We start from the raw sequence: 27,485 nt of genomic DNA, 5'->3' as shown, positions 1-27,485 counted from the left end.
GAGCCTGTGACATCACCGCTAGTCACAGTCTCGGGCCACCTGCAAGACTTGATCTGAGAACCCACCATCATGAAAGTCAGTGACGAGTGCTGACATCACGAGTTCAGCAGAGATCATCACAGCAGGTAATGATCTGAGCTAACCTCCTAATTTTGGCGCTCATTGTCCCCGCAGCTGCTTGCACACTGCTGTGTGAGTAATGCGGGGCAGGCCAGGGCAGTGCAACATAGACTGCAGGTGCACCGATAGATGGAAGCCATACCAAAGTGCTTCCGTGTGGCTTCCGGGGATCCCAGAAACCATACGTCAGTCAGAAATGCATGCACCAATATAACAGGTTACAACAGTAATGTGATCTATAAATAGCAGCAGGTTTTCAAAAAAGGGCACCAAGGAAGACACATGACAGTGAGTGCGTGAGTTCAAAAGGAGGCGCTTAGTCTATGTGCCCACGCTGCGGAAAATGCGCGGATTTTGCCGCGGATTTCTCGCGGAAAAGCCGCGGATTTCCCGAAAATCTGCAGCTCAGGCACTTCCCAGCCATTTCTATGGCATTTTGGAAATGCTGTGTCCACGCTGCGGATTTTTCCGCAGCGGATTTCGTTCGGATTTTGATCTGGAAAAATCTGCAACATGTCAATTATTGTTGCGGATTTTCATCCGGATTTTGCCTTTAAAATTGGGGAAAAAAAATCTGCACCAAAATCCGCATCAAATCCGCGGCAATTCCGCGGCAAATCCGCACCTTTGAAAAGGTGCGGATTTTGCGGGAAAGCTGCGGATTTTGGTGCAGAAAAATCCGCAGCTACATTCTCCCGTGGACACATAGCCTAAGGGTGTACATAGTATGTTATACAAATAAAACTATCCTAGTTTAATTTATGTAAAAATTAGAAAAACAAAAAGAAAACTAAAAAATGACTAGATAGAAAAAAACAGAAAAATGGTGAAGGCAAGGAAAATAATTTTTTTTTTTTTAAATAGTTTGGAATCACTAAAGGGGACCAGAACCAACCCATGGCCATGAAATATGTGCAGAAAAGAACACTTGCAGCATGCGCTGTTCAGGAAACTTGAAAAGACCTGTGTTTTGAAAGATCAAATAGCAGTGTTAAACTCATAAAATTATATTTAAAATAGAGTTATGTAGAAAGAATGTAAAAAGTATTTTATAAAAAAATGCATGTGTGTGTTATTACAATAATTCACAAAAAAAAAAATAGTGAAAATTAAATGGTATTTGTGTAACTTCAGTAAATAGAAATCATATACAGTATACCAGTGGAAAGGGTTAAAAATGGTGTATGAAAAATTGTATATCAAGTGTACATGTTTAGCACTAAACATATACTGTAAAATTGAAAGCAGAAGAAAAAGAATAAGTGAAATAATGGGCTTAAACATAGAAAGGTGATGGGGAAATTCATTGATTGTGTAATTAAACGGTTGTGCTATGTGGGAAGAGCTGTGGATAAGAGAAGGAAGTTAGTTTGTAAAAAGTTTATTTAATTAATAGTAATGGGAATAATAGGGCCCTAAATAAAATATAATAGCTCCCCCACAGCCCTCCACACACCATAACGTCCACAACACAGTTCTACACCCAGTAGAATGTACCCTACACAGCCGTCCACACAGTGTAATGGCCCTACAGCTCCTCCTTGCCCTTACCTACACATACACAGTAGTTTTGTTCTACACTGCTCCACCACAGTTTGATTGCTCCCACATACAGTTAATGGCCCTGAAAAATCTCCACACGGTTTGATAGTCCAACAATATATCTCCCAAAAAAGAATGACGGTCCCATACAAGTTGTCATTTAACAAAAATAAAAGGAAACTCATATTTCCCCATTCCCCTACTGCTACAATCTTTACAGTGTGTTCTGAAGCTCAGCATAGCAAGCACGATGTAGTGACATGATCGCACACTGAGACTCAGAGCTTCGACACATGGCGTAAGTGATGGATTAGGGAGTTGATGGGTCCCTTTTCCATGATTGTTTTCATCTTATCTGCATTCAGGGTGCAAATACTGTTCAAAACGTGATACTGGGCATAATGGGGCCAGCCCACAAAATAAATAAAAAATACTGAGCAATGAATACAAAATTGGGGTGAGCTAAAATGCCTGTTAGAAAGCGCAGCATAATCTTTCTAAGTGTTCCTCTTCCTGTTTTTTTTCTCTGCTCCTCATACCTCCTTTATCCTAACCTCCATACAGTATAATAGAATGTGTAACTTGACAGATCACTGTGCTGGCAGATAAACGTCATCCATATTCCTGGACATAATTGATTCAGAAGCACTCATAATCCCTTGCATATCACTTGTCTACATTTTAACCAATGGTAGAATATATTTCATTTCAGCCATTGTAGTTGAGAATTTTAGTTTTGTTAAAAAGTGCTTAACATTAATTTACTTTATAGGTGTGGCATCTATGTTGGTATCTTTCCTTGTTGGCTTGTATTACAACACCATTATCGCGTGGGTAATGTGGTACTTCTTCAACTCTTTCCAAGAACCTTTGCCATGGAGTGAATGTCCAATAAATGAAAATCGAACAGGTAAAGCATTTTTTGTTGCATTTTATAGAAACAGTATACATTTTATTAGCTTCAATAGCTCTGAAGTAAATAGGAAAATAAATGTTTTCCTTCTTTTTTTGCATTTTTGCATATTCCGTATAGTTCTATGTTATTCTACAGATATGATTGACTCAGATCCCATCACTAGCCAGTGGAACTCACGGTAGCTGTAGGAGCACATTTTACATGGTAAACTAGTAGTACCTTTACAGCAAAATAAGTGTTAAGACAAATAAAAAAAATGTAAAATAAGTAGCAAAAAGATGATAAACAATTTTGCATTTATTGACTATTTATTATATTTATATTTAAATTTATTTTTATTTATCATATTTATAAATGACCTTGTTGGGGGCATGCGGAGTAGAATTTCAATATTTGCAGATGATACTAAACTCTGCAGGGCAATCAATACAGAGGAGGATAATTTTATATTACAGGGAGATTTATGTAAATTGGAGGATTGGGCTGAGAAGTGGCAATTGAAGTTTAATGTAGATAAATGTAAGGTCATGCACTTGGGTAGAGGAAATAACATTTATGATTATGTACTTAATTGTAGAACACTGGGTAAAAAAGACACAGAAAAAGACTTGGGTGTATGGGTGGATGGTAAACTTCACTTTAGGGGCCAGTGTCAGGCAACTGCTGCCAGGGCTAATAAAATAATGGGATGTATTAAAAGAGGTATAACGGTTCATGAAAAAAATATAGTTCTACCTCTGTACAAGTCACTAGTGCGACCGCACTTAGAATACTGTGTACAATTCTGGTCACCGATATATAAGAAGGACATAGCTGAACTGGAGAGGGTGCAGAGAAGAGCCACCAAGATTATTAGAGGAATGGGTGGGCTGCAATACCAAGACAGGTTATTAAACTTGGGGTTATTTAGTTTGGAAAAACGAAGGCTTAGGGGGGATCTAATCACAATGTATAAATATATGAGGGGACAGTACAGAGACCTTTCCAAAGATCTTTTTACACCTAGGCCTGCGACTGGAACACGGGGGCATCCGCTACGTCTTGAGGAAAGAAGGTTTAATCATAATCACAGGCGAGGATTCTTTATTGTACGAGCAGTGAGACTATGGAACTTTCTGCCGCATGATGTTGTAATGAGTGATTCACTACTAACATTTAAGCAGAGCCTGGATGCCTTTCTTGAAAAATGTAATATTACCAGTTATGTATATTAGATTTTATGACAGGGTATTGATCCAGGGAACTAGTCTGATTGGCGGATGTGGAGTCAGGAAGGAAATTTTTTCCCCATTGGAACTTGTTTGCCACATTGGGGTTTTTTTTGCCTTCCTCTGGATCAACATGTTAGGCTACGGGTTGAACTAGATGGATTTAAGCCCACTTTACACGTTGCAATTAGTTGTACAATCGCATTTGCGATGTGACACGCCCAGTTTGCATACGGGATCTTATGAGATTGCACGTAGGTCGTTCATTTGCTGTCACACGAGCGTTAGTAGTCTATGTTAAATTGATCAATTTTGTGTGCGATCCTTTAGATCATGTGTTCTGTGACGTATGCATTGGGCACCTTTTTTTTTTTTTTTATTTATTGACTTGCCAAGCGTGTGTAATGTGTAGGGATGCGTTTTTACTATGTCATCTGCCATTCAGCTCTGCTACATGGCCGCTGACAGCAGACACAGACAGCCATGCAGCAGAGCTGAATGGCAGATGACAGCAGACACAGACAGAGCCGCACTGTCAGAATGAACTCGGGTGAACTTCACCCGACTTCATTGTCATGCTGCGACTCTGTCTGTGTCGCGCCCTGATTAGCGGTCACCTGTGAAGGGCTCACCGGTGACCGCTAATCTCCTAAGTGACTGAAGTTAGCAGCCCTCTCTCATACTCACCAATCCCCGATCCCTGGCACTGCACGGCGTTCACACTGCTCCGGCGGCTTTTACTGTTTTGAAAAAGAAGGCCGCCCATTAAACAATCTCGTATTCCCTGCTTTCCCCGCCCACCGGCGCCTATGATTGGTTACAGTGAGACACGCCCCCACGCTGAGTGACAGGTGTCACACTGCACCCAATCACAGCAGCCGGTGGGCGTGTCTATACTGTGTAGGGAAATAAATAATGAAATAATTAAAAAAAATGGCGTGCGGTACCCCCCAATTTTAAAACCAGCCAGATAAAGCCATACGGCTGAAGGCTGGTATTCTCAGGATGGGGAGCTCCACGTTATGGGGAGCCCCCCAGCCTAACAATATCAGCCAACAGCCGCCCAGAATTGCCGCATACATTAGATGCGACAGTTCTGGGACTGTACCCGGCTCTTCCCGATTTGCCCTGGTGCGTTGGCAAATCGGGGTAATAAGAAGTTATTGGCAGCCCATAGCTGCCAATAAGTCCTAGATTAATCATGTCAGGCGTCTATGAGACACCTTCCATGATTAATCTGTAAATAAACAGTAAATAAACACACACACCCGAAAAAATCCTTTATTAGAAATAAAAAACACAAACATATACCCTGGTTAACCACTTTAATCAGCCACAAAAAGCCCTCCATGTCCGGCGTAATCCACGGACCTCCAGCGTCGCATCCAGCTCTGCTGCATGGAGGTGGCTGGAGCTGCAGCAGACACAGCCGCTCCGGTCACCTCCACACAGCAAATGAAGACAGCCGCGCGATCAGCTGCTGTCACTGAGGTTACCCGCTGTCACTGGATCCAGCGGTGGCCGCGGGTAACCTCAGTGACAGCTCAGCTGATCGCGCTACTCACCTCAGTTGGCAGGGAATACGAGATTGTTTAATGGGCGGCCGGCTTTTTCAAAACATTAAAAGCCGCCGGAGCAGTGTGAATGCCGTGCAGCGTCGGGGATCGGTGAGTATATGAGAGAGGGGGATAGACTGACATGGACAGAGAGAGAGGGACAGAGATAGTGACGGACTGACAGAGATTAGTGAATGACAGACATTGTGAGGCGCTTCAGAACGCAGCTTTTCAGCTGCGCTCTGAAGCGGACCTTTTTTAAGCTGCGGTGCAGAGCGCACACCTGCGCACATAGCATCAGACACCAAAATCATATGAGGGATGTCACACGTTACAATTGACTAGGTTCGTGTAACAAAACACTCAATTCTAGAGAAAGATACGATGTGTTTGCGATCAACGGTTTTGCGTTCAATCCTGATCGCAAGTAGGTGTCACACGCAGATACCTCACAAACGATGCCGGATGTGCGTCACTTACAACTTGACCCCAACGACAGATTGTGAGATATATTGAAGCGTGTGTAGCGGGCTTTAGAGTCTCCCTTTAACCTTAAAAACTATGATACTATGATGACTATATAGCCATAATTAATTAACCCTTTCACAACCTATAACATACAGTTACGTCAAATATAGTGTTCCTGACTTTGATGTGGGCTTGCACGCCAAGCCCGTATCTTTCCTGGTAGATGAAGGCTGATTTAATCAGTCACCATGTGCCTTTAACAGCCACAGGTGGAGCACAGCTGATAACGGCATTTAACACACACCCTGCAGCATATGCACATTGCTGCACATGCCCATTGGCGTGCCTGTGATGTGATCGCGGGGTACTGATGGGTTTGCCATGATAGCTAGGGGTCTACTGAAGACCCCTGTGCTACAATTCTTCTATGAATGCTATTCTGTAGCTATCTTTCATAGGGGCCCGTTATTTTCACTATATAGAGCACTGCTCTGCACTGCTATGTATTGCACAAACAATAAGAAAAAAATCTGGAAAAAACACAACAACAAAACCCCATAACAGTTCAAATCACCCTTCTTCAGCACCATTAAAAATTAAACAATAAAAATACACCTATTTCATACCCATGCACTCATAAAAGTTTGATCTATCAAAATATGAAATAAATTCATCTGATTGCTAAACAGCATAAAGAGAAAAAAATGGAAATGCCAGTTACTTTTTTTGGCTGCCAAAACATTGCAATAAGAGGAAATCAACAATCATATCTACCCCAAAGTGGTATCAGTAAAAACATCAACAGAAGCACTCACATAGCCCTATATCCCGACAATTGAAAGCTTTACAGGTCTTAGAAAATGGCGACAAAAGCAAAATTTTTTAATTTCAGATTTACATTTTTTTTTTTAATTTAATAATAAATAATGTAATAAAAAAAACTATACAAGTTTAGTATTTGCATAATCATAATAACCTAGAGAATCTTATTTTCAAGTCTTTTTTACCGTATAGTGAACATGACAAATATAAGGCTGTATGCGAACGTTGCGTTTTTTCATGCGTTTTCAACTGCAGCGTTTGAATGCAAAAATGCATACGTTTTGATTTCAAGGCAAAGTCTATGGGAAACAGGACTTTCTTGTGCGCACAATGCTTTTAAAAACGCAGCGTTTTAGTTGCAGAAAATTTGTCAAAAACTCTGCAATTGAAGAAGCAACATGTCAATTGTTTTTGCCATTTTGGCAGCATTTTGCTAACATTAAAGGGAATGAGAACTATCAAAACGCAACCTAAATCAAAATCCTAGCGTTTTACATGCTTTTTTGACAAAATAAAAGCATGCATTTTTGACATTATAGTGAGGTCATGATGTGTCCTTTTTCACACACATATAGTCCGACTATAAAAAAAATAGAAAAACAATAATTTAACGTTATTTTTTACGTAAATATTAGATAACAATAATCTTTTGATAAAAATTAGCTATTTTTTGTATGATTTAAAGCATGATATTTGTTATTTTTTTTTATATTTTTTTTTGATGTGTTTGAATGTTAAAACTTTATTTAGTAGTGTATTTGTATTAAAAACGCATCTGTCTTTAAGCACAGAAAATGCATGTAAAACACGGTAAAAACACATGAAAAACGCATGAGTATTTTCAGGATTTTTGTGGTCAAAACCAAATTTGACATTGACAAATTCTGCCAGAGGATGCGTTCATTTCTGCAAGGTACTGGACGCAACGTGCGCACATGGCCTAAAGCTCATCTTTCATCTGGCCTTAAGACCCGCAACACACATCCGTTTAATTTGTACGTGTGCGTACGTATTTGCACGTACCGGAGACACGTACACATGGAGACCCATGTTAATCAATGGTAGATGGCACACACACATAAAATCACACGGAACGGGTGTCCGTGTGGTAAGTACGTGTGTGTGCTTTTCTACCGGGACGACATGTCCGTTTTTGGCCGGCAGCACGGAGGCACGGACCCGCTTTAGTCTATGAGTCCGTGCCTGCACGTACCGCATACGGAGTATGTCCGTGTTCAGCACATTTCGTGCGTGTGCGTTTTTACAGTAGCGATCTTTTTTTATTTTTTTTTTAAATTAAAATCACTATACTTACCTTTTTTCCTGCTGTTCTCAGTCATACTTACATTGGCGCTCGGTTTTTTTCTTCCCCCGGCTCATACCGCTCCCCGATCACCAGCACGGCAAGGAACAGCTGTGCAGAGAATACGCGGCAAGAATTACTTTGAATATGCCAGCCGCTCATTAATAAATCTCGTATTCCCTGCTTTCCCCACCCACCGGCGCCTGTGATTGGTTGCAGTCAGACACGCCCCCCACGCTGAGTGACAGCTGTGTCACTGCACCCAATCACAGCAGCCGGTGGGTGTGTCTATACTGTGCAGTAAAATAAATAAATAAATAATTAAAAAAACCGGCATGCGCCCCCCCCCCCCATTTTAATACCAGCCAGATAAAGCCATACGGCTGAAGGCTGGTATTCTCAGGATGGGGAGCCCCACGTTATGGGGAGCCCCCCAGCCTAACAATATCAGTCAGCAGCCGCCCAGAATTGCTGCATACATTATATGCGACAGTTCTGGGACTGTACCCGGCTCTTCCCGATTTGCCCTGGTGCGTTGGCAGATCGGGGTAATAAGGAGTTATTGGCAGCCCATAGCTGCCAATAAGTCCTAGATTAATCATGTCAGGCGTCTCCCCGAGATTCCTTCCATGATTAATCTGTAAATTACAGTAAATAAACACACACACACACAAAAAAATCCTTTATTAGAAAAAAAAACACTAACAAAGTCCCTCATCACCAATTTTATAAGCCCGAAAAAGCCCTCCATGTCCGGCGTAATCCACGGACATCCAGCGTCGCTTCCAGCTTCCGCTCCTGTCAGCTCCACGCAGCTAATGAAGGCAATAGTGCGATCAGCTGAGCTGTCACTGAGGTTACTCGTGGCCAACGCTGAATACAGCTGATCGCGCTATTGCCTTCACTAGCTGCGTGGAGCTGACAGGAGTGGAAGCTGGAAGCGACGCTGGAGGTCCGTGGATTACGCCGGACATGGAGGACTTTTTCGGGCTCATAAAATTGGTGATGAGGGACTTTAATAGTGTTTTTTTTTCTAATAAAGGATTTTTTCGGGTTTGTGTGTGTTTGTTTACTGTAATTTACAGATTATTCATGGAAGGTATCTCGGGGAGACGCCTGACATGATTAATCTAGGACTTATTGGCACACAAACGGACATTCCACACGGACATTCCACGTACACATACATGGGCATTTTACACACAAACACGGACATTTTACACGTACACACGGCTCGCATATGCCATCACACGGATGCCATACGTACCGGAGAAACGCCCGAAAAAAACGGAACACGGACCCGAAAAACGGATCGTGTCACACGGACGTTTTTTTTGCGGAAGTGTGTTTTAGGCCTAAGAGCTGAGCCCACATCTTTCTTAGCATCTCATGGCTGTGCTATTCAGTCATCATCTGCCTCTAAGGCTGCACTCACACTAGTGTATAGCATCCGATGTGAGAGCATCGGATGTGATATGCTAATGACTGCCTGGCTCAGGCTCTGCTGCGAGCGTGAGCTGAGTGTCATGCGACTGTGACCTGATCTTGCAATTGGGTCACAGCTGTGAAGCTGAGGGCAGGCGCTGCAGAGGAGAGGGAGGGGTTAATACTTCCATCTCCTCCATTGTCAGCCGGAGCGTATATCGCACTGGACTGGGATAACATCCGAGTGCACTCCGATGTTTCTCTCTCACCCATTCACTTGAATGGTTGCGAGTAATACAGCTCTCGCAGAAAATCGCAGCATGTTGTGACTTTTCTCACATCCAGAATCTGGATGCGAAAAAAGCTGACGAACTGCTCTGCCTCGTTGACTAACATTGGTCATAGTGCAATGCAAGATTTTCTCACATTGCACTCGTCCATTTTTCGCGCTTGTGTGAGAGTGCTCTAACAGCCACAAGTGGAGTTCAGACCTGCTCACAGTAGTTAGCCTGTTAAATGCTACCATCAGTTTCTCAGAGCAGCATTTGCAGCATGCTGCTCAGGGGCGAGTTGCTCTAACCACCCATCAGACCCCCCCTCCATGATGCGAATGATGGGTTGTGATTAGGGATGAGCGAACCCAAATTGTAAAGTTTAAAATATATGGGGGTCAGCTCACCGGTTTACCAATGAAGATTGTTGCCCGAAAACTGGAGTGCCCACAGGAAAAACTTGAAAGGAGAAAGTCCTGCAAACCAAATCTTCATAAAACCCATTCCTTTATTGTAAGAAGATTAAAAACTGAAGACACGTGGTAAAAATGAAAAAAATCATAGGCAAAGGACAAAAAATGAAGGACAATGCGTTTTGAAGTAAATCCTTAATCTACACTGTGTGCAGAATTATTAGGCAAATTATTATTTTGATCACAGGTGTCACGCTGTACTCTAAGATGTACAATAGCAGTACAGCGCAATAATGTGGGACTGAGAGGATTCCTGAAACTATCTGAGAAGGTAGTTAGCTGGTAAACCACTAGGGGGCGTAAAAGTGGAGGAAACGTATGAGCAGGGAATTCCCTAGCAGAGGTAATACTAGTCAAGCCCACCAGATGGCAGTAAAATCGTCAGAAAGCCGTGTCACAACATGAGGTCTTGTAACTACACAAGGGCAAAGTCTAAACGTAGTCAGAGGGAAGCTAATAGTCAGTAGCTGGGAAATCAGAGCCTAGAAGTGAGGGGGAATGGGAAGACAAAACAGAATTAAGGTAAAGAGATAAGGAACGAACAGGGAGACAGCAGGAGAGACACTGATGGAAACAGAAAACAGAGGAGGTTAGCAGGTCAGGTGAACACGGAGGTCAGGAGGGGGCAGGGCAGACAACAGGTCACTCAAGAGCTGAACACAGCTGAGCTAGAAATATCACTGGCGAAGTCCAAGAGAAACAGTGCCCTAAAAAAGCACCCTGACCTCCAGAACGAGGCAGGAAGGATTAACCCCTAACGTGACCTGCATCAGAAGTGAAACTAAAAAAAAAGGCTTAGCTCCAGCTGAGCCAGGAGTCAATCATGACAACAGGATAATTATTATACATGTTGTCCTACTCCATGCTGTATAGACTTGAGAGCCAACTACCAATTAAGTAAATCAGGTGATGTGCATCTCTGTAATGAGGAGGGGTGTAGTGTAATGACATCAACACCCTATATAAGTTGTGCTTAATTATGAGGCAACTTCCTTTCCTTTGGCAAAATGTGTCAGAAGAGAGATTTGACGGGCTCTGAAAAGTCCAAAATTGTGAGATGTCTTGCAGAGGGATGCAGCAGTCTTGAAATTGCCAAACTTTTGAAGCGTGATCACTGAACAATCAAGCGTTTCATGGCAAATAGCCAACAGAATCGCAAGAAGCGTGTTGGCCAAAAAAAGTGCAAAATAACAGCCCATGAATTGAGGAAAATCAAGCATGAAGCTGCCAAGATGCCATATGCCACCAGTTTGGCCATATTTCAGAGCTGCAACGTTACTGGACTATCTAAAAGCACAAGGTGTGCCATACTCAGGGACATAACCAAGGTAAGGAAGGCTGAAAAACGACCACCTTTGAACAAGAAACCTAAGATAAAACGTCAAGACTGGGCCAAGAAATATCTTAGACTGATTTTTGAAAGGTTTTATGAACTGATGAAATGAGAGTGACTCTTGATGGGCCAGATGGATGGGCCAGAGGCTGGATCAGTAAAGGGCAGAGAGCTCCACTCCGACTGAGACTCCAGCAAGGTGGAGGTGGGGTACTGGTATGGGCTGGTATCATCAAAGATGAACTTATGGGAACTTTTCGGGTTGAGGGTGGAGTAAAGCTCACCTCCTAGACCTACTGAAAGTTTCTAGAAGACAACTTCTTCAAGCAGTGGTACAGGAAGAAGTCGGTATCATTCAAGAAAAAACATGTTTTTCATGCAGGAAAATGCTCCATTACATGCATCAACTACTCCACAGCGTGGCTGGCCAGTAAAGGTCTAAAACATGAAAAAAATAATGACATGGCCTCTTGTTCACCTGATCTGAACCCCATAGAGAACCTGTGGTCTCTCATAAAGTGTAAGATCTACAGGGAGGGAAAACAGTACACCTCTCGGAACAGTGTCTGGGAGGCTGTGGTGGCTGCTGCATGTGTGACGCCCTGGCAAAACCAGGGTGTCACAGAGCCTGCAGAAACCCAGCAAAGTGCAGCCATTCTCCTCATTGGCACCAACACAGTCCTCACAAAGATGCACACCAACCAATCAGGCCCTACTCACCCCCTCCTCAGGAAAATAGGAGGGATTGGAAAGCACTGAGGAAGTGTTAGAGCAGAGTTTAGTCAGTCTGTGCTGAGGTCAGTGAAAAGCTGACAGGGGAGGCTTGCAGCTCCTCGGAGAAAGTGGTAGCCGGGGTTGGGGCCCTGGACTACCGGACTAGGTGACTGTAAGGGCCCTTGCTGTGCATCCGTGTGCGGGACCCGAGCACACCCCTGCAGAGGCTACCGGAATCCAGCCTTGGTTCACTATAAGGACTCTGTGTGACTTTAATCTGAATAGTGAGTACACCAGTACCCTCAGACACAGTGCCGCGCTACGCCACCCTGCCCTGCACCCCTCCAGCATCTCCGTCGTCATCACCCCAGCGGGCCCCAGGACTCACACCCCCTACCCATGGTGGGGTCAACACCTAGCTGCGCCACAACACCGCCACCCGGGAGCCCCAACCAACATCAGCAGCGGTGGTGCCAACAATCACCATGACCCATGGGTGGCATCACGAACAATCTCCATAGCGGCCCCGGCCATGCAACCACCCGATCACCAACCCAATCCCCATTTTCACTCATGGGCGAGGAGCGCTGCCCGGGCCCTGGGTCTGGCCCACTCGAGCCACCAAGGAGAAGGTACGGGACCCGAGCGTGATCTCCCCGGGCCCCCGCCCGCGACACATGCAATGTTGATCGTAAACAGAGTAAGCAACTGACAGAATCTATGGATGGTAAGTTGCTGATTGTCATCATAAAGAAAGGTGGCTATATTGGTCACTAATTTTGGGGCGTTTTGTTTTTGCATGTCAGAAATGTTTATTTCTAAATTTTGTGCAGTTATATTGGTTTACCTGGTGAAAATAAAGAAGTGAGATGGGAATATTTTTTGTTTTTATTATGTTGCCTAATAATTCTGCACATTAATAGTTACCTGCACAAACAGATATCCTCCTAAGATCTAAATCTAAAAAAAAACAAACACTCCAACTTCCAAAAATATTAAGCTTTGATATTTATGAGTCTTTTGGGTTGATTGAGAACATAGTTGTTGATCAATAATAAAAAAAAATCCTCTAAAATACAACTTGCCTAATAATTCTGCACACAGTGTATGTCTGAATTATGTCCAAAACAAAAGTGGCATTTTACATAATTTCCTATGTACCATGTGAGGTGTTGTGTCCAATCCTGTGCAAGGACAACCTACTATGAGTGAAACTAGGAGAAGAGGAAAAAAAAAAATAAAAAAAAAATTGTAGTCTCAAATGTAATGTAATGTCAGGTCATGTCAGATATTTAAACCCATGGGAAATCTAGTTTGTAATAAATACATCCACTAGGCCTCTCTATTTAATAAAGCTCATCTTTGCTCACCACCCCAAATCGGCATATTAACCCTTTCAATACCTGGGATTTTACAAGTGGTTAATTTGCCATCATGTTTTTCCGAAAAAGTTTGGAAACAGATGAACACTGAGTAGTTAATTTATTTCTAGCATCAGATAAATGTCTGCATATACATTTTTTAAGAGGGCCGGTTGTACAACCGACATACTGCAGTGAAAATTCAGAAAAAGTAATTAGATAGATAACAAAGGTAGTATTACAATTAATGTAATTTTTAATATTGTAAGTGTTGTGAGTTACCAAAGAAGAAAATTGTTTCAAGGTGTTGGCTTATAAACAACACAAACAAATATTGTGACCACAAAGAAAAAAAACAGTGGTAGAAAGCCATGCTTGAGAATTTGGTTTTTAGTTGAAAATAAACTAGGTGATAAAATAGAACCAAGAACCTTTATAGCAATTAATTGAATTGGATTGGCCAGGAAACTGCATAATTTAGGATTTTCATAAAGGATGGGAAGATGTTCCCTGATAATGTTTTTTATTTTATAGGAGTAATAGAAAAATGTGGTGTGACTTCAGAAGTGATCATGCAAAAAGTGTCAGAAGATCTACAGTTAGGTCCAGAAATATTTGGACAGTGACACAAGTTTTGTTATTTTAGCTGTTTACAAAAACATGTTCAGAAATACAATTATATATATAATATGGGCTGAAAGTGCACACTCCCAGCTGCAATATGAGAGTTTTCACATCCAAATCGGAGAAAGGGTTTAGGAATCATAGCTCTGTAATGCATAGCCTCCTCTTTTTCAAGGGACCAAAAGTAATTGGGCAAGGGACTCTAAGGGCTGCAATTAACTCTGAAGGCGTCTCCCTCGTTAACCTGTAATCAATGAAGTAGTTAAAAGGTCTGGGGTTGATTACAGGTGTGTGGTTTTGCATTTGGAAGCTGTTGCTGTGACCAGACAACATGCGGTCTAAGGAACTCTCAATTGAGGTGAAGCAGAACATCCTGAGGCTGAAAAAAAAGAAAAAATCCATCAGAGAGATAGCAGACATGCTTGGAGTAGCAAAATCAACAGTCGGGTACATTCTGAGAAAAAAGGAATTGACTGGTGAGCTTGGGAACTCAAAAAGGCCTGGGCGTCCACGGATGACAACAGTGGTGGATGATCGCCGCATACTTTCTTTGGTGAAGAAGAACCCGTTCACAACATCAACTGAAGTCCAGAACACTCTCAGTGAAGTAGGTGTATCTGTCTCTAAGTCAACAGTAAAGAGAAGACTCCATGAAAGTAAATACAAAGGGTTCACATCTAGATGCAAACCATTCATCAATTCCAAAAATAGACAGGCCAGAGTTAAATTTGCTGAAAAACACCTCATGAAGCCAGCTCAGTTCTGGAAAAGTATTCTATGGACAGATGAGACAAAGATCAACCTGTACCAGAATGATGGGAAGAAAAAAGTTTGGAGAAGAAAGGGAACGGCACATGATCCAAGGCACACCACATCCTCTGTAAAACATGGTAGAGGCTACGTGATGGCATGGGCATGCATGGCTTTCAATGGCACTGGGTCACTTGTGTTTATTGATGACATAACAGCAGACAAGAGTAGCCGGATGAATTCTGAAGTGTACCGGGATATACTTTCAGCCCAGATTCAGCCAAATGCCGCAAAGTTGATCGGACGGCGCTTCATAGTACAGATGGACAATGACCCCAAGCATACAGCCAAAGCTACCCAGGAGTTCATGAGTGCATAAAAGTGGAACATTCTGCAATGGCCAAGTCAATCACCAGATCTTAACCCAATTGAGCATGCATTTCACTTGCTCAAATCCAGACTTAAGACGGAAAGACCCACAAACAAGCAAGACCTGAAGGCTGCGGCTGTAAAGGCCTGGCAAAGCATTAAGAAGGAGGAAACCCAGCGTTTGGTGATGTCCATTGGTTCCAGACTTAAGGCAGTGATTGCCTCCAAAGGATTCGCAACAAAATATTGAAAATAAAAATATTTTGTTTGGGTTTGGTTTATTTGTCCAATTACTTTTGACCACCTAAAATGTGGAGTGTTTGTAAAGAAATGTGTACAATTCCTACAATTTCTATCAGATATTTTTGTTCAAACCTTCAAATTAAACGTTACAATCTGCACTTGAATTCTGTTGTAGAGATTTCATTTCAAATCCAATGTGGTGGCATGCAGAGCCTAACTCGCGAAAATTGTGTCACTGTCCAAATATTTCTGGACCTAACTGTATATGTTGATTTTGCTATTACTCCTATTCTACATTCCTTACTCAAGACTGATAAAGAGATATTCCCTCCACCAATGAGGCCAATTGTTGCTGACACAGGCAGTTTAGAAGAACGTTTGAGTACTTGGGCGGATGCTAATTTGCAACCTCTTATTAGAGAACGTCCCACTTACATACGTGACTCTAAGCATGTTATTTCTTCTCTTGACAATTTATCGCTTACTGAGAATAGTATTTTTCTTACATGGGATATTGTTTCTTTATATCTCTCTCTTAGTCATGGGCTTGCTTTACGCTTCCTAGCTAAACATCTAAAAATTTACAGTAATTGTTCTCAATCCTTGCAATTTTTTTTGTGCGAATCTGTATATGTTTTACTTTCTCATAATTTTTTTAAATACAATGGTCAATTTTTTCTTCAGACAAGAGGATCTTGGATGGGGGAAAGCTTCACCCCCTCCATAGCAAATTTGTACATGTTTGCCTGGGAAGAGGAATTTATCTTATCAGATCTCAATCCCTTCTCCTCCCATATCAGGTGGTATGCTCGTTTCATAGACGATCTGCTACTGATATGGGAGAGGGACAGTTTTTAGATCAAAAATTTTCTCTGTTACATCAATGCTAATGATATGAATTTATCTTTCACTTCTAATTTTGATATGAATGTATCAACTTTTTGGATATTATGTTAACAAAAAATTCTTATATTTTACGTGTGATTCAATGTAAAAAAAACTTTTTCTGATAATACCACTTTGTTAGCTACATCTTGTCATCAGAAACATATAATTAAGAACATCCCTGTCGGAGAAATGATCCGCATTTAAAGGAATACTACTTCACCTGACAGATTAGAAACAGAATGGCATACTTTGGATGAAAAAAAATTCTGATCAAAAATACCCCCAGTAGATGCTTTCTAGAGCCCGCACATCCTCAAGTCTTCTCTAAAGAACCCTAAAAAAATCTTCAAAAATTTTTTTCAGCATGAATTTCAGCTTACAATTTTATAAAATAAAAACATTATCAGGGAACATTTTCCCATCCTTTATGAAAATCCTAAATTATGCTGAGTCCTGCTCAATCCAATACAATGCATTGCTAAAAAGGCACCAACTCTTACTTCTATTTTATCACCTAGTTTATTTTCAACTAAAAAAACAAATTCTCAAACATGGCTTTCTACCACACTTTTTTTTCGCTGTGGTTACAATATTTGTTTGTGTTGTTTATAAGCCAACACCTCGAAACAATTTTCTTCCTTGGTAACTCACAGCACTTACAATATTAAAAATTACATTAATTGTAATACTACCTTTGTTATCTATCTAATTACTTGTTCTGAATGTTTGCTGCAGTATGTTGGTTGTACAATAGGCCCTCTTAAAAAATGTATACACAGACATTTATCTAATGCTAGAAATAAATTAACTACTCAGTATTCATCTGTTTCCAAACATGTTTTGGAAAAACATGATGGCAAATTAATCACTTTTAAAATCCAAGGTATTGAAAGGGTTAATATACCGATTCGGGGTGGTGACCACAGATGAGCTTTATTAAATAGCGAGGCCTAGTGGATGTATTTATTACAAACTAGATTTCCCATGGGTTTAAATATCTGACATAACCTGACATTACATTACACTTGAGACTACAAAAAATGTTTTATTTTTTTTTCCTCTTCTCCCAGTGTCACTCATTGTAGGTTGTTCTTGTACAGGATTGGACACAACACCTCACATGGTACACAAGAAATTATGTAAAATGTTACTTTTTTTGGACATAATTAAACTGTAAAGTTTGGTGTCCATACTGAACACCTTCTGTTCAGTGCTGCACACCACATAAACTTTTTACAGTATGTCCAGTTCCTTTTCCTGTTCGGGTTTGTCACCCGACTAAAGCTTGTTGAAAAGTTGAAGAGCATCCAATCAGCAAGCTTTATCTCTGTGGGCACTTCAGGAGCCATCGCAGCCATGCCACGTATTGGCTGTAATTGACCAGGGAAATCACTGTAAAAATAAAAAGGAAGGAAAAAATGATTAAAGCAGGACATACCAATCTCAGCGGCATAGCAGTAAGGCTATGTGCGCACGTTGCGTAATTTCATGTGTTTATGCTGCATATTGCACTGCAACATAAATGTCCTGCATCCCAAGCACAATCTATGAAGATTGTGTATAATCTATCCGCACGTTGCGTTTGAGAGCGCAGCGATTTGGATGCTGAAATTTTGATCATAACATGTAAGTAACATGTCACTTATTTTGTGCGCTTTAGATCGTACTCCCACTCTGTCTATGGAAGAGGCAGCACCCAGAGCACATGAAATCAGCATTTATTCTGCAGACACACTGCATCCATTATGCAGTGTTTCTGCAGCAATTTGAAGAGCACATGCACTGCCAAATTGCTGCAGATTTTTCAGCATGGACACCATTCAAAGTGCGCACATAGCCTAACACTACTTCTGGGTCTGCTTGTTATCCCTGTGTATTTACTACTTCCCACCCCCACCGTCTGTGACAGAGTCTGTGGTTGACTGTTGTCAGACTGCCGGTGAGCCAGCATCTCTGATTGATTTCCCTCATAGAGGCTGTCTTCCCGAGTAAAATGTAAAAATGAATAGTAAATAAATAAATAATTTTAGAAAATAACATAAGGTCCTCTGGATATACATACCCAGTGAAGCTAAAGCATATGGCTCCATGTTGCAGCCCCCAGCTGTGCACAATATTTTGGCTGTGTACGGAGGACCTCATCCGGCTTTTTTTTTAAGCACTTAAATAAATAATTTGTAAAAACGTTGTGTGGTACCCCCCCTTCCCCCGCAATTTTGACACCCACCCAGGATAAAGGAGACAGCTGAGGGTTGGTATTCTAAGGGCAAGGAGACCCATGGTTATTGGGCCCTGCCCAGACTAAAAATAGCAGCCTGAAGCTGCCCAGAATTGTCGCATCCATTAGATGGCTCATCCCGATTGCAATCAGGTTAATATAAGCAGTTAATAACAGCTCAAAGCTGCCACTAAGCCCTAGATTAGTAATGGATATGAATCTAAGCAGAACCCCCCTTATTAATCCTGTAAGTGAAAAGAAATAAACACTAACATGTAAATAATCTTTTATTTGAAATAAAATTTAAAAAAAACATCTTTTTCCAATTTATTAATCCCACAAACACCCAGGTCCGATGTAATCCACACAGGATCCCAAGATGATCCCGGCTTTGCTACATCCTAAAATTGCAGCGCACAGGAATGGAGCATAACTGCAGCTGTGAGCGCCGACATCACTGAGTTTATGTGGGATCACAGCTAGAGCTTCCCACAGTACTCCACCTGTGACCCCAGATAAACTGAACTCAGATGACCTCATTGAACTCAGTGATCTCACCTCATGCATCTCCTGGCATAAAACTGCATTCTTTTGGCCAAGAGATGCATATTTGGTACTGAAATTTATTCACCAAATTCCTACACCATATCTGCATGTTCCAGCACAAAAAGCATCAAAATGCGATGCGGTATTGATGTGGTATTGATTTGGCATTGATGTGGAGTGTTTTGCCAGTATATGCAGATTTGGTGCAGGAATTTGGTGAATAAATTCCAGCACCAAATCTACATCTCTTGGCAAAAAAAAAAAAAAATCACAAAACAGTTTTGACACTGTTTTGGTGTACTCTTCTGCAAGGAGATGAAAATTTAGTGCTGAAATGTCTCACCAGATTTCTGCTTCAGATTTCCATCTCCTGGCAGAAAACCACACCAAAACGGCGTCAAAATCGTAGTTCTTAGTTTTTTGCCAAGAGATGCTGATTTGGTACTGAAATTTATACACCAACTCCTGCACCGAATCTGCATTTTCTGGCAAAAAACCCACAGTTTTCTACCAGGAGATAACCAACAATTCAACTGTGCTGCTGGATTGTCGTACTGCAGGACATGCCCATGACCCGCAACCCGACAGTCCGACAGCTGCTTGAAAATTAAAGTGCTGCCGGATTGACGGAGCAGCAGCACTTTTACATTCACTTTGAAGCCGCTGTCCGATTATCGGATTGCAGTTCACAGCAGTGTCTCAGTCCGACACTCCGGCAGTCAGGTCACCGGAGGTCATACTGCGGAAACCCGGCTGTGACCTCCAGTGAAATGAGTGATGTCACTGCGGCACCCTCTGCTGCTGCCAGTAATTCCCAGCACCTGAAGAGAGCAGACGTGTTTCCCCTCTTGCCCAACTCTAGATGTAGCAGTATTAAGGATCATCATGGAACTTCATATGGATTACGTTGGATCTTCAAGGGAGTTTTGTAGCATAATAAAGGGGTGAGAGAGTGTGTGTATTTTATTTAAAATAAAAGACTTTTTCAGTGTTTGCATTTTATTTCTTTTCACTTACAAGACTAGTAATGGAGACAGTCTCATAGATGCCTCTTATTGCTAATCTAGGGCTTAGTGGCAGTTGTGAGCTGTCATTATTAGAGTTGAGCGCGGTTCGCGGTTCGTGGTTCTCCATTTCGCGGTTCGAGTGATTTTGAGGGCTGTTCTAGATCGAACTGGAACTCGAGCTTTTTGCTAAAGCTCAATAGTTCTAGATACGTTCGAGAACGGTTCTAGCAGCAAAAAGACAAGCTAATTACTAGCTGCCTTTCCGCTGTAATAGTGTAAGTCACTCTGTGACTCACACTATTATGAAATTTCAGCGTATAGTGTGCGGGAACAGCGCATTCAGATCACTGCTGTTGGGATAATGCCATTTTTTTTTTTCCCTTGTTTTCCTTCCCTAAGCGCGCGCGAGTAGTGGGGCGGGCCAGCATGTCAGCCAATCCCAGACACACACACAGCTAAGTGGACTTTTAGCCAGAGAAGCAACGGCATGTGTGATAGGATGTCCATGTCACATGTCCATGCATTATAAAAACGGACATTTTCCTCCAGCACGCCATTATCTGCCTTCTGCGTCTTGGTGTCAGTCACCGCTGGCGTAGCTCCTGTCTCCGGTACTGCTGTGTACGCTCTATACACAGCGCTATACAGAATAGGGATAGAAGTTTCTATTAGTCCTTTTAAGGGCTAATACCGGCAGGGTCAGAGCCATAGGTGACAGTCAGGTCCGTGAAAACAGATTTTAAAAGCTACACAAGATGACAGCGTCTGTGTAGCTAAGGTCAGGGATTTCCTCGCGGCATTTCCCCATTAGGAGGGATAGAAAGGGAGGCTTCCTTTCCTCTACCCAGACCCACAACCCTGCCACTGTACCCTCCTGCCCTTTGCACACTCAAACTCATTGTTACTAAGCCATTATACTAGCAAACACTGAGTAAACTTAGTGGCATCCTAAAAGTGGCTGTTGGACTTCATTAGTGTCCCACTGGTGCAAAGATATTTGCAGCACCACTGCATTGCAAACTCAAGCTCTTTTTTACAAAGCCATTATAATACCAAACACTGAGGAAACTTAGTGGCATCCTAAAAGTGGCTGTTGAACTTCATTAGTGTCCCACTAGAGCAAAGATATTTGCAGCACCTCTGCATTACACACTCAAACTCATTGTTACTAAGCCATTATACTAGCAAACACTGAGTAAACTTAGTGGCATCCTAAAAGTGGCTGTTGGACTTCCATTAGTGTCCCACTGGTGCAAATCTATGTGCAGCACCTCTGCATTGCACACTCAAACTCATTGTTACTAAGCCATTATACTAGCAAAAACTGAGTAAACTTAGTGGCATCCTAAAAGTGGCTGTTGGACTTCATTAGTGTCCCATTAGTGCAAAGATATTTGCAGCACCTCTGCATTGCACACTCAAACTCATTGTTACTACGCCATTATAATAATAACACTGAGTAAACTTAGTGGCATCCTAAAAGTGGCTGTTGGACTTCCATTAGTGTCCCACTGGTGCATATCTATGTGCAGCACCTCTGCATTGCACACTCAAACTCATTGTTACTAAACCATTACACTAGCAAACACTGAGTAAACTTAGTGGCTTCCTAAAAGTGGCTGTTGGACTTCCGTTAGTGTCCCACTGGTGCAAACCTATGTGCAGCACCTCTGCATTGCACACTCAAACTCATTGTTACTAAGCCATTATAATACCAAACACTGAGAAAACTTAGTGGCATCTTAAAAGTGGCTGTTGGACTTCATTAGTGTCCCACTAGTGCAAAGATATTTGCAGCACCTCTGCATTGCACACTCAAACTCATTGTTACTAAGCTATTATACTAGCAAACACTGAGTAAACTTAGTGGCATCCTAAAAGTGGCTGTTGGACTTCATTAGTGTCCCACTAGTGCAAAGATATTTGCAGCACCTCTGCATTGCACACTCAAACTCATTGTTGCTAAGCCATTAGACTAGCAAACACTAAGTAAACTTAGTGGCATCCTAAAAGTGGCTGTTGGACTTCCATTAGTGTCCCACTGGTGCAAACCTATTTGCAGCACCTCTGCATTGCACACTCAAACTCATTGTTACTAAGCCATTATACTAGCAAACACTGAGTAAACTTAGTGGCATCCTAAAAGTGGCTGTCGGACTTCCATTAGTGTCCCACTGGTGCAAATCTATGTGCAGCACCTCTGCATTGCACACTCAAACTCATTGTTACTAAGCTATTATACTAGCAAACACTGAGTAAACTTAGTGGCATCCTAAAAGTGGCTGTTGGACTTCATTAGTGTCCCACTAGTGCAAAGATATTTGCAGCACCTCTGCATTGCACACTCAAACTCATTGTTGCTAAGCCATTAGACTAGCAAACACTAAGTAAACTTAGTGGCATCCTAAAAGTGGCTGTTGGACTTCCATTAGTGTCCCACTGGTGCAAATCTATGTGCAGCACCTCTGCATTGCACACTCAAACTCATTGTTACTAAGCCATTATACTAACAAACACTAAGTAAACTTAGTGGCATCCTAAAAGTGGCTGTTTGACTTCATTAGTGTCCCACTAGTGCAAAGATATTTGCATCACCTCTGCGTTGCACACTCAAGCTCATTGTTACAAATCCATTATAATACGAAACACTGAAGAAACTTAGTGGCATCCTAAAAGTGGCTGTTGGACTTCATTAGTGTCCCACTAGTGCAAAGATATTTGCAGCACCTCTGCATTGCACACTCAAACTCATTGTTACTAAGCCATTATACTAGCAAACACTGAGTAAACTTAGTGGCATCCTAAAAGTGGCTGCTGGACGTCCATTAGTGTCCCACTGGTGCAAACCTATTTGCAGCACCTCTGCATTGCACACTCAAACTCATTGTTACTAAGCCATTATAATACCAAATACTGAGTAAACTTAGTGGCATCCTAAAAGTGGCTGTTGGACTTCATTAGTGTCCCACTAGTGCAAAGATATTTGCAGCACCTCTGCATTGCACACTCAAACTCATTGTTACTAAGCTATTATACTAGCAAACACTGAGTAAACTTAGTGGCATCCTAAAAGTGGCTGTTGGACTTCATTAGTGTCCCACTAGTGCAAAGATATTTGCAGCACCTCTGCATTGCACACTCAAGCTCATTGTTACTAAGCCATTATACTAGCAAACACTGAGGAAACTTAGTGGCATCCTAAAAGTGGCTGTTGGACTTCATTAGTGTCCCACTAGTGCAAAGATATTTGCAGCACCTCTGCATTGAACACTCAAGCTCATTGTTACTAAGCCATTATACTAGCAAACACTGAGTAAACTTAGTGGCATCCTAAAAGTGGCTGTTGGACTTCCCTTAGTGTCCCACTGGTGCAAACCTATGTGCAGCACCTGTGCATTGCACACTCAAACTCATTGTTACTAAGCCATTATACTAGCAAACACTGAGTAAACTTAGTGGCATCCTAAAAGTGGCTGTTGGACTTCCATTAGTGTCCCACTGGTGCAAACCTATGTGCAGCACCTCTGCATTGCACACTCAAACTCATTGTTACTAAGCCATTATTCTAGCAAACTATGCTGCCAGTTTAAGGGCCGTAGTTGCATTGTCAGGGATAGTTATTGTTGTTTATTCTGCTGTTAATAAAGATAGACCACCGCTGCAATCTACACCACCTCTCAATTTTTACTACCACATTTTAAGTGCACAATCTTGTCGCAATCAAAATGAGTGGCAACATGACAGATGCTGTTGGAAAGGGGAAGAGGCGTGTTGGAAAAGGAAAAAAAGGGTTTGTCCGTGGGGAAGGTGGCAAAGCTCCATTAACATCTGCTGAAGTTAGACCATCTTCCAGCAAAAGTAAGATGTCTACTACTTACCGTGGACAATCCGATGTGCTCCCTTTTTTACGGACACGAACAATTGGAACAAAGGTAGATGATGGCCAAAAAAAGAAAATGCTTGAATGGATCTCAAGTGGTCCAACAAGTGCCCTCTCCTCCACCTCAACTACCGCATCCAAAAAACACCAGTCCTCTGAGCTGTCATCCCAATCACACTTGCTTTCTCCCAGCTCTGAAGTCTCCATCCGCCCTGCACAGTATGGTGGAACTGAGATGGCTGAGTCTGCAGAGCTGTTCAGTCACACTATAGCCTGGGAATCAGAGGTCTGCTCCCAAGCTACAGTGAGTACAGACCAGGAAATGGTCTGCAGTGATACCCAGAACCTTTGTGACTCAGATTCAGGCCGTGATGACCAAGTTTCTGAGCATAATGTTTTCCCTTATTCACAAACTGAAACACCTGTTGTAATAGACAATGAGGAACATACTGATGACGATGAGACGCAGATACCAGATTGGGATGACAACTTAAATATTCGGTCAGGGCAAAAAGAGGCTCGGTCTGAGGGTGAGGGGAGTGCAAACACAACAATTGATGAGGAAGTTCTAAATCCCACCTACTGTCAACCCACAGTCAGGCCCTCGAGGAGGTCAACAGAGACGGTGGAGGAGGATGCAACTGACGACGAAGTTACCTTGCGCCTTCCTGGACAGAGTCGGAGTACTGGTAGCACGTCTACAACTGCATCCTCAGCCACCATTGTGCCTCTGAGCACTAGTCGGGGTGGATCAGCAGGTCACATGCCCTCTAAGCCTTGCCTAGCCTGGTCCTTTTTTGACATAGCAAAAGATCGCCCAAATTATGTGATCTGTAAAATTTGTCGTGATTCTGTTAGTAGAGGGCAAAACCTCAGAAGTTTGACAACTTCTTCCATGAATCATCACATGAATAAATATCATATGTCCCAGTGGGAAGCTCACCGTGCTGCAATGCGGCATAGCGGAGCGAACCATCCACCGCCTGCCCCTTCCAGTGCATCCGCGCGCTCTTCATCTTCTAGGACTGTGGGGACAGATTTCTTGCGACCCATGACAAAGCTAAGAGGTTGACTTTATCCCTCTGTAAGCTCTTGGCTACCAAAATGCTGCCTTTCCGCCTGGTGGACACACAGGATTTTAGAGACCTTATGTCTGTTGCTGTGCCCCAGTACCAGATGCCCAGTCGCCACTACTTCTCTAAGAAAGGTGTGCCCGCGCTACACCAGCATGTCGTACACAACATCACCGCTTCATTGAGAAACTCTGTGTGTGAACGGGTGCATTTCACCACCGATACTTAGACCAGTAAGCATGAACAGGGACGTTACATGTCGCTGACTGGGAACTGGGTAACTATGGTGATAGATGGTGAAGGGTCTGCTGCACAAGTCTTGCCGTCCCCACGACTTGTGTGTCAATCCTCTGTCTGTCCAAGTTCCGCCACTGCTTCTGCCCCTCCACCTCATCTGGGTCCTCCACCTCCGCCCCAAGCCTGCCTGGTCAGGCCACCAGTGTTCTCACTGTACAGAAGGAATCACGCACCCCTCATTACTATGCTGGCAGCAGAGCGCAACGGCATCAGGCGGTCTTTAGCTTAGCTTGACATGTCTTGGAAATAGGAGTCACACAGCGGCTGAGTTGTGGGCAGCTCTGGAGACTGAGTTTAATAAATGGTTGTCTCCACTCAACCTGCAGCCTGGTAAGGCCGTGTGCGACAATGCTGCAAACCTGGTTGCGGCCCTTCGCCTGGGCAAGGTGACACACGTGCCTTGTATGGCTCACGTGTTGAACCTTGTTGTCCAGCAATTTTTAACACACTATCCCGGCCTAGATGGCCTTCTGACCAGGGCACGAAAACTGTCTGCTCACTTCCGCCGTTCAAGCGCCGCAGCTGAGCGACTTGCATCGCTCCAGAAGTCTTTCGGCCTGCCGGTTCATCGCCTGAAATGCGATGTGGCGACATGCTGGAGTTCGACTCTCCACATGTTACAGTGACTGTGGCAGCACCGCCGAGCCCTGGTGCAATACGTCATGACGTATAGCCTGGGCCAACGAGATGCAGAGGTGGGGCAGATCACCCTGATGGAGTGGTCTCAGATCTAGGACCTATGCACCCTTCTGCACAGTTTCGACATGGCGACGAATATGTTTAGCGCTGACAATGCCATTATCAGCATGACAATTCCAGTCATTTACATGCTGGAGCACACGCTAAACACTATTCGGAGTCAGGGGGTGGGACAACAGGAAGGGGAGGAACTACAGGAGGATTCATATGCGCAAGACACAACAACATCACTAAGGTCCAGACGTTCATCATCACCAACGTGGCAGGCATGGGACCATGGGGGACAGGGATCAACAAGGGCGCATGGTAGCAGGCAAAATGTTGAGGAAGGTGGAGGAAAATATGAAGAAATGGAGGACGAACAGTCCATGGACATGGAAGACTCAGCGGATGAGGGAGACCTTGGTCAAATTTCAGTTGAAAGAGGTTGGGGGGAGATGTCAGAGGAAGAAAGAACAGTTAGCACCTCTATGCCACAAACACAGCGTGGACTTGGTCCGCATGGCTGCGCAAGACACATGAGTGCCTTCTTGCTGCACTTCCTCCAACATAACCCTCGTATTGTCAAAATTAGAAGTGATGATGACTACTGGCTTGCCACACTATTACATCCCCGGTACAAGTCCAAATTTTGTGACATAATTCCAGCCATAGAAAGGGACGCACGTATGCAGGAGTATCAGCAGAAGCTGTTACTCGATCTTGGCTCGGCTTTTCAACCAAACAACCATGCAGGTGCAGGGAATGAATCTCCCAGTTGTAACTTGACAAACATGGGACGGTCTCGTCATCTTCAACAGTCTACCCGTACCAGTAGCACCGTATCTGGTGCTGGTAACAGCAATTTTATTGAATCTTTTCATAATTTTTTTAGACCCTCCTTTGCAAGGCCACCAGAGACAACAAGTCTGACACATAGTCAACGGCTGGAGAGGATGATACAGGAGTATCAAAAAATGGCCAGAGCTCTCCAGTTACGCCTTGGAGATTTTGTCGTGTCCAGCTGCCAGCGTTGTCTCTGAACGTGTCTTCAGTGCTGCTGGGTGTGTGCTGACAGATAAGCGCACGCGTCTGTCCAGTGACAATGTGGACAGACTAACGTTCATCAAAATGAACAAGTCATGGATCAACAAGAAATTTACTACCCCTGTGTCATCCTGGGGAGAGTAAATGCTTGTGTATTTTGAATGTGCTTGATGCAAATTTAGCTCTGAAGTGTACAACTAGGGCACAAGTGCTGCCACTGATGGGGTGTCTGTGTGGCCCAATTTTTGGAAAAAAGAGAGACTCTTCTTGGAGTAACTCTTGCTTACATTGTTTTTAAAAATGATCTAAGATGCACAGCGCTGGGATCAGGAAAGACTTTGCTACCTACCCC

General features: G+C 42.9%; 1 protein-coding gene across 2 annotated transcripts in view; it reads left to right on the top strand.

Moving 5' to 3' along the window:
• The window catches only part of SLC6A19 (solute carrier family 6 member 19), a 913,143-nt gene that overhangs the window by 295,464 nt on the left and 590,194 nt on the right, over window positions 1–27,485 (top strand). The window contains exon 3 of one of the 2 annotated variants that reach the window (XM_075315002.1): window positions 2,435–2,572. The exons of the other annotated variant lie outside the window; for it this stretch is intronic. Within the exon in view, the coding sequence (XP_075171117.1) occupies window positions 2,435–2,572 (138 nt within the window). The remainder of the gene's footprint in view (window positions 1–2,434; window positions 2,573–27,485) is intronic. 2 annotated transcript variants of the gene reach the window in all.

Source organism: Anomaloglossus baeobatrachus, chromosome 6 (genome assembly GCF_048569485.1).
Source record: "Anomaloglossus baeobatrachus isolate aAnoBae1 chromosome 6, aAnoBae1.hap1, whole genome shotgun sequence".
Classification (NCBI taxonomy): domain Eukaryota; kingdom Metazoa; phylum Chordata; class Amphibia; order Anura; family Aromobatidae; genus Anomaloglossus; species Anomaloglossus baeobatrachus.
The sequence above is the reverse complement of the archived record's forward strand: the minus strand, read 5'-3'. Positions and strand labels throughout refer to the sequence as shown.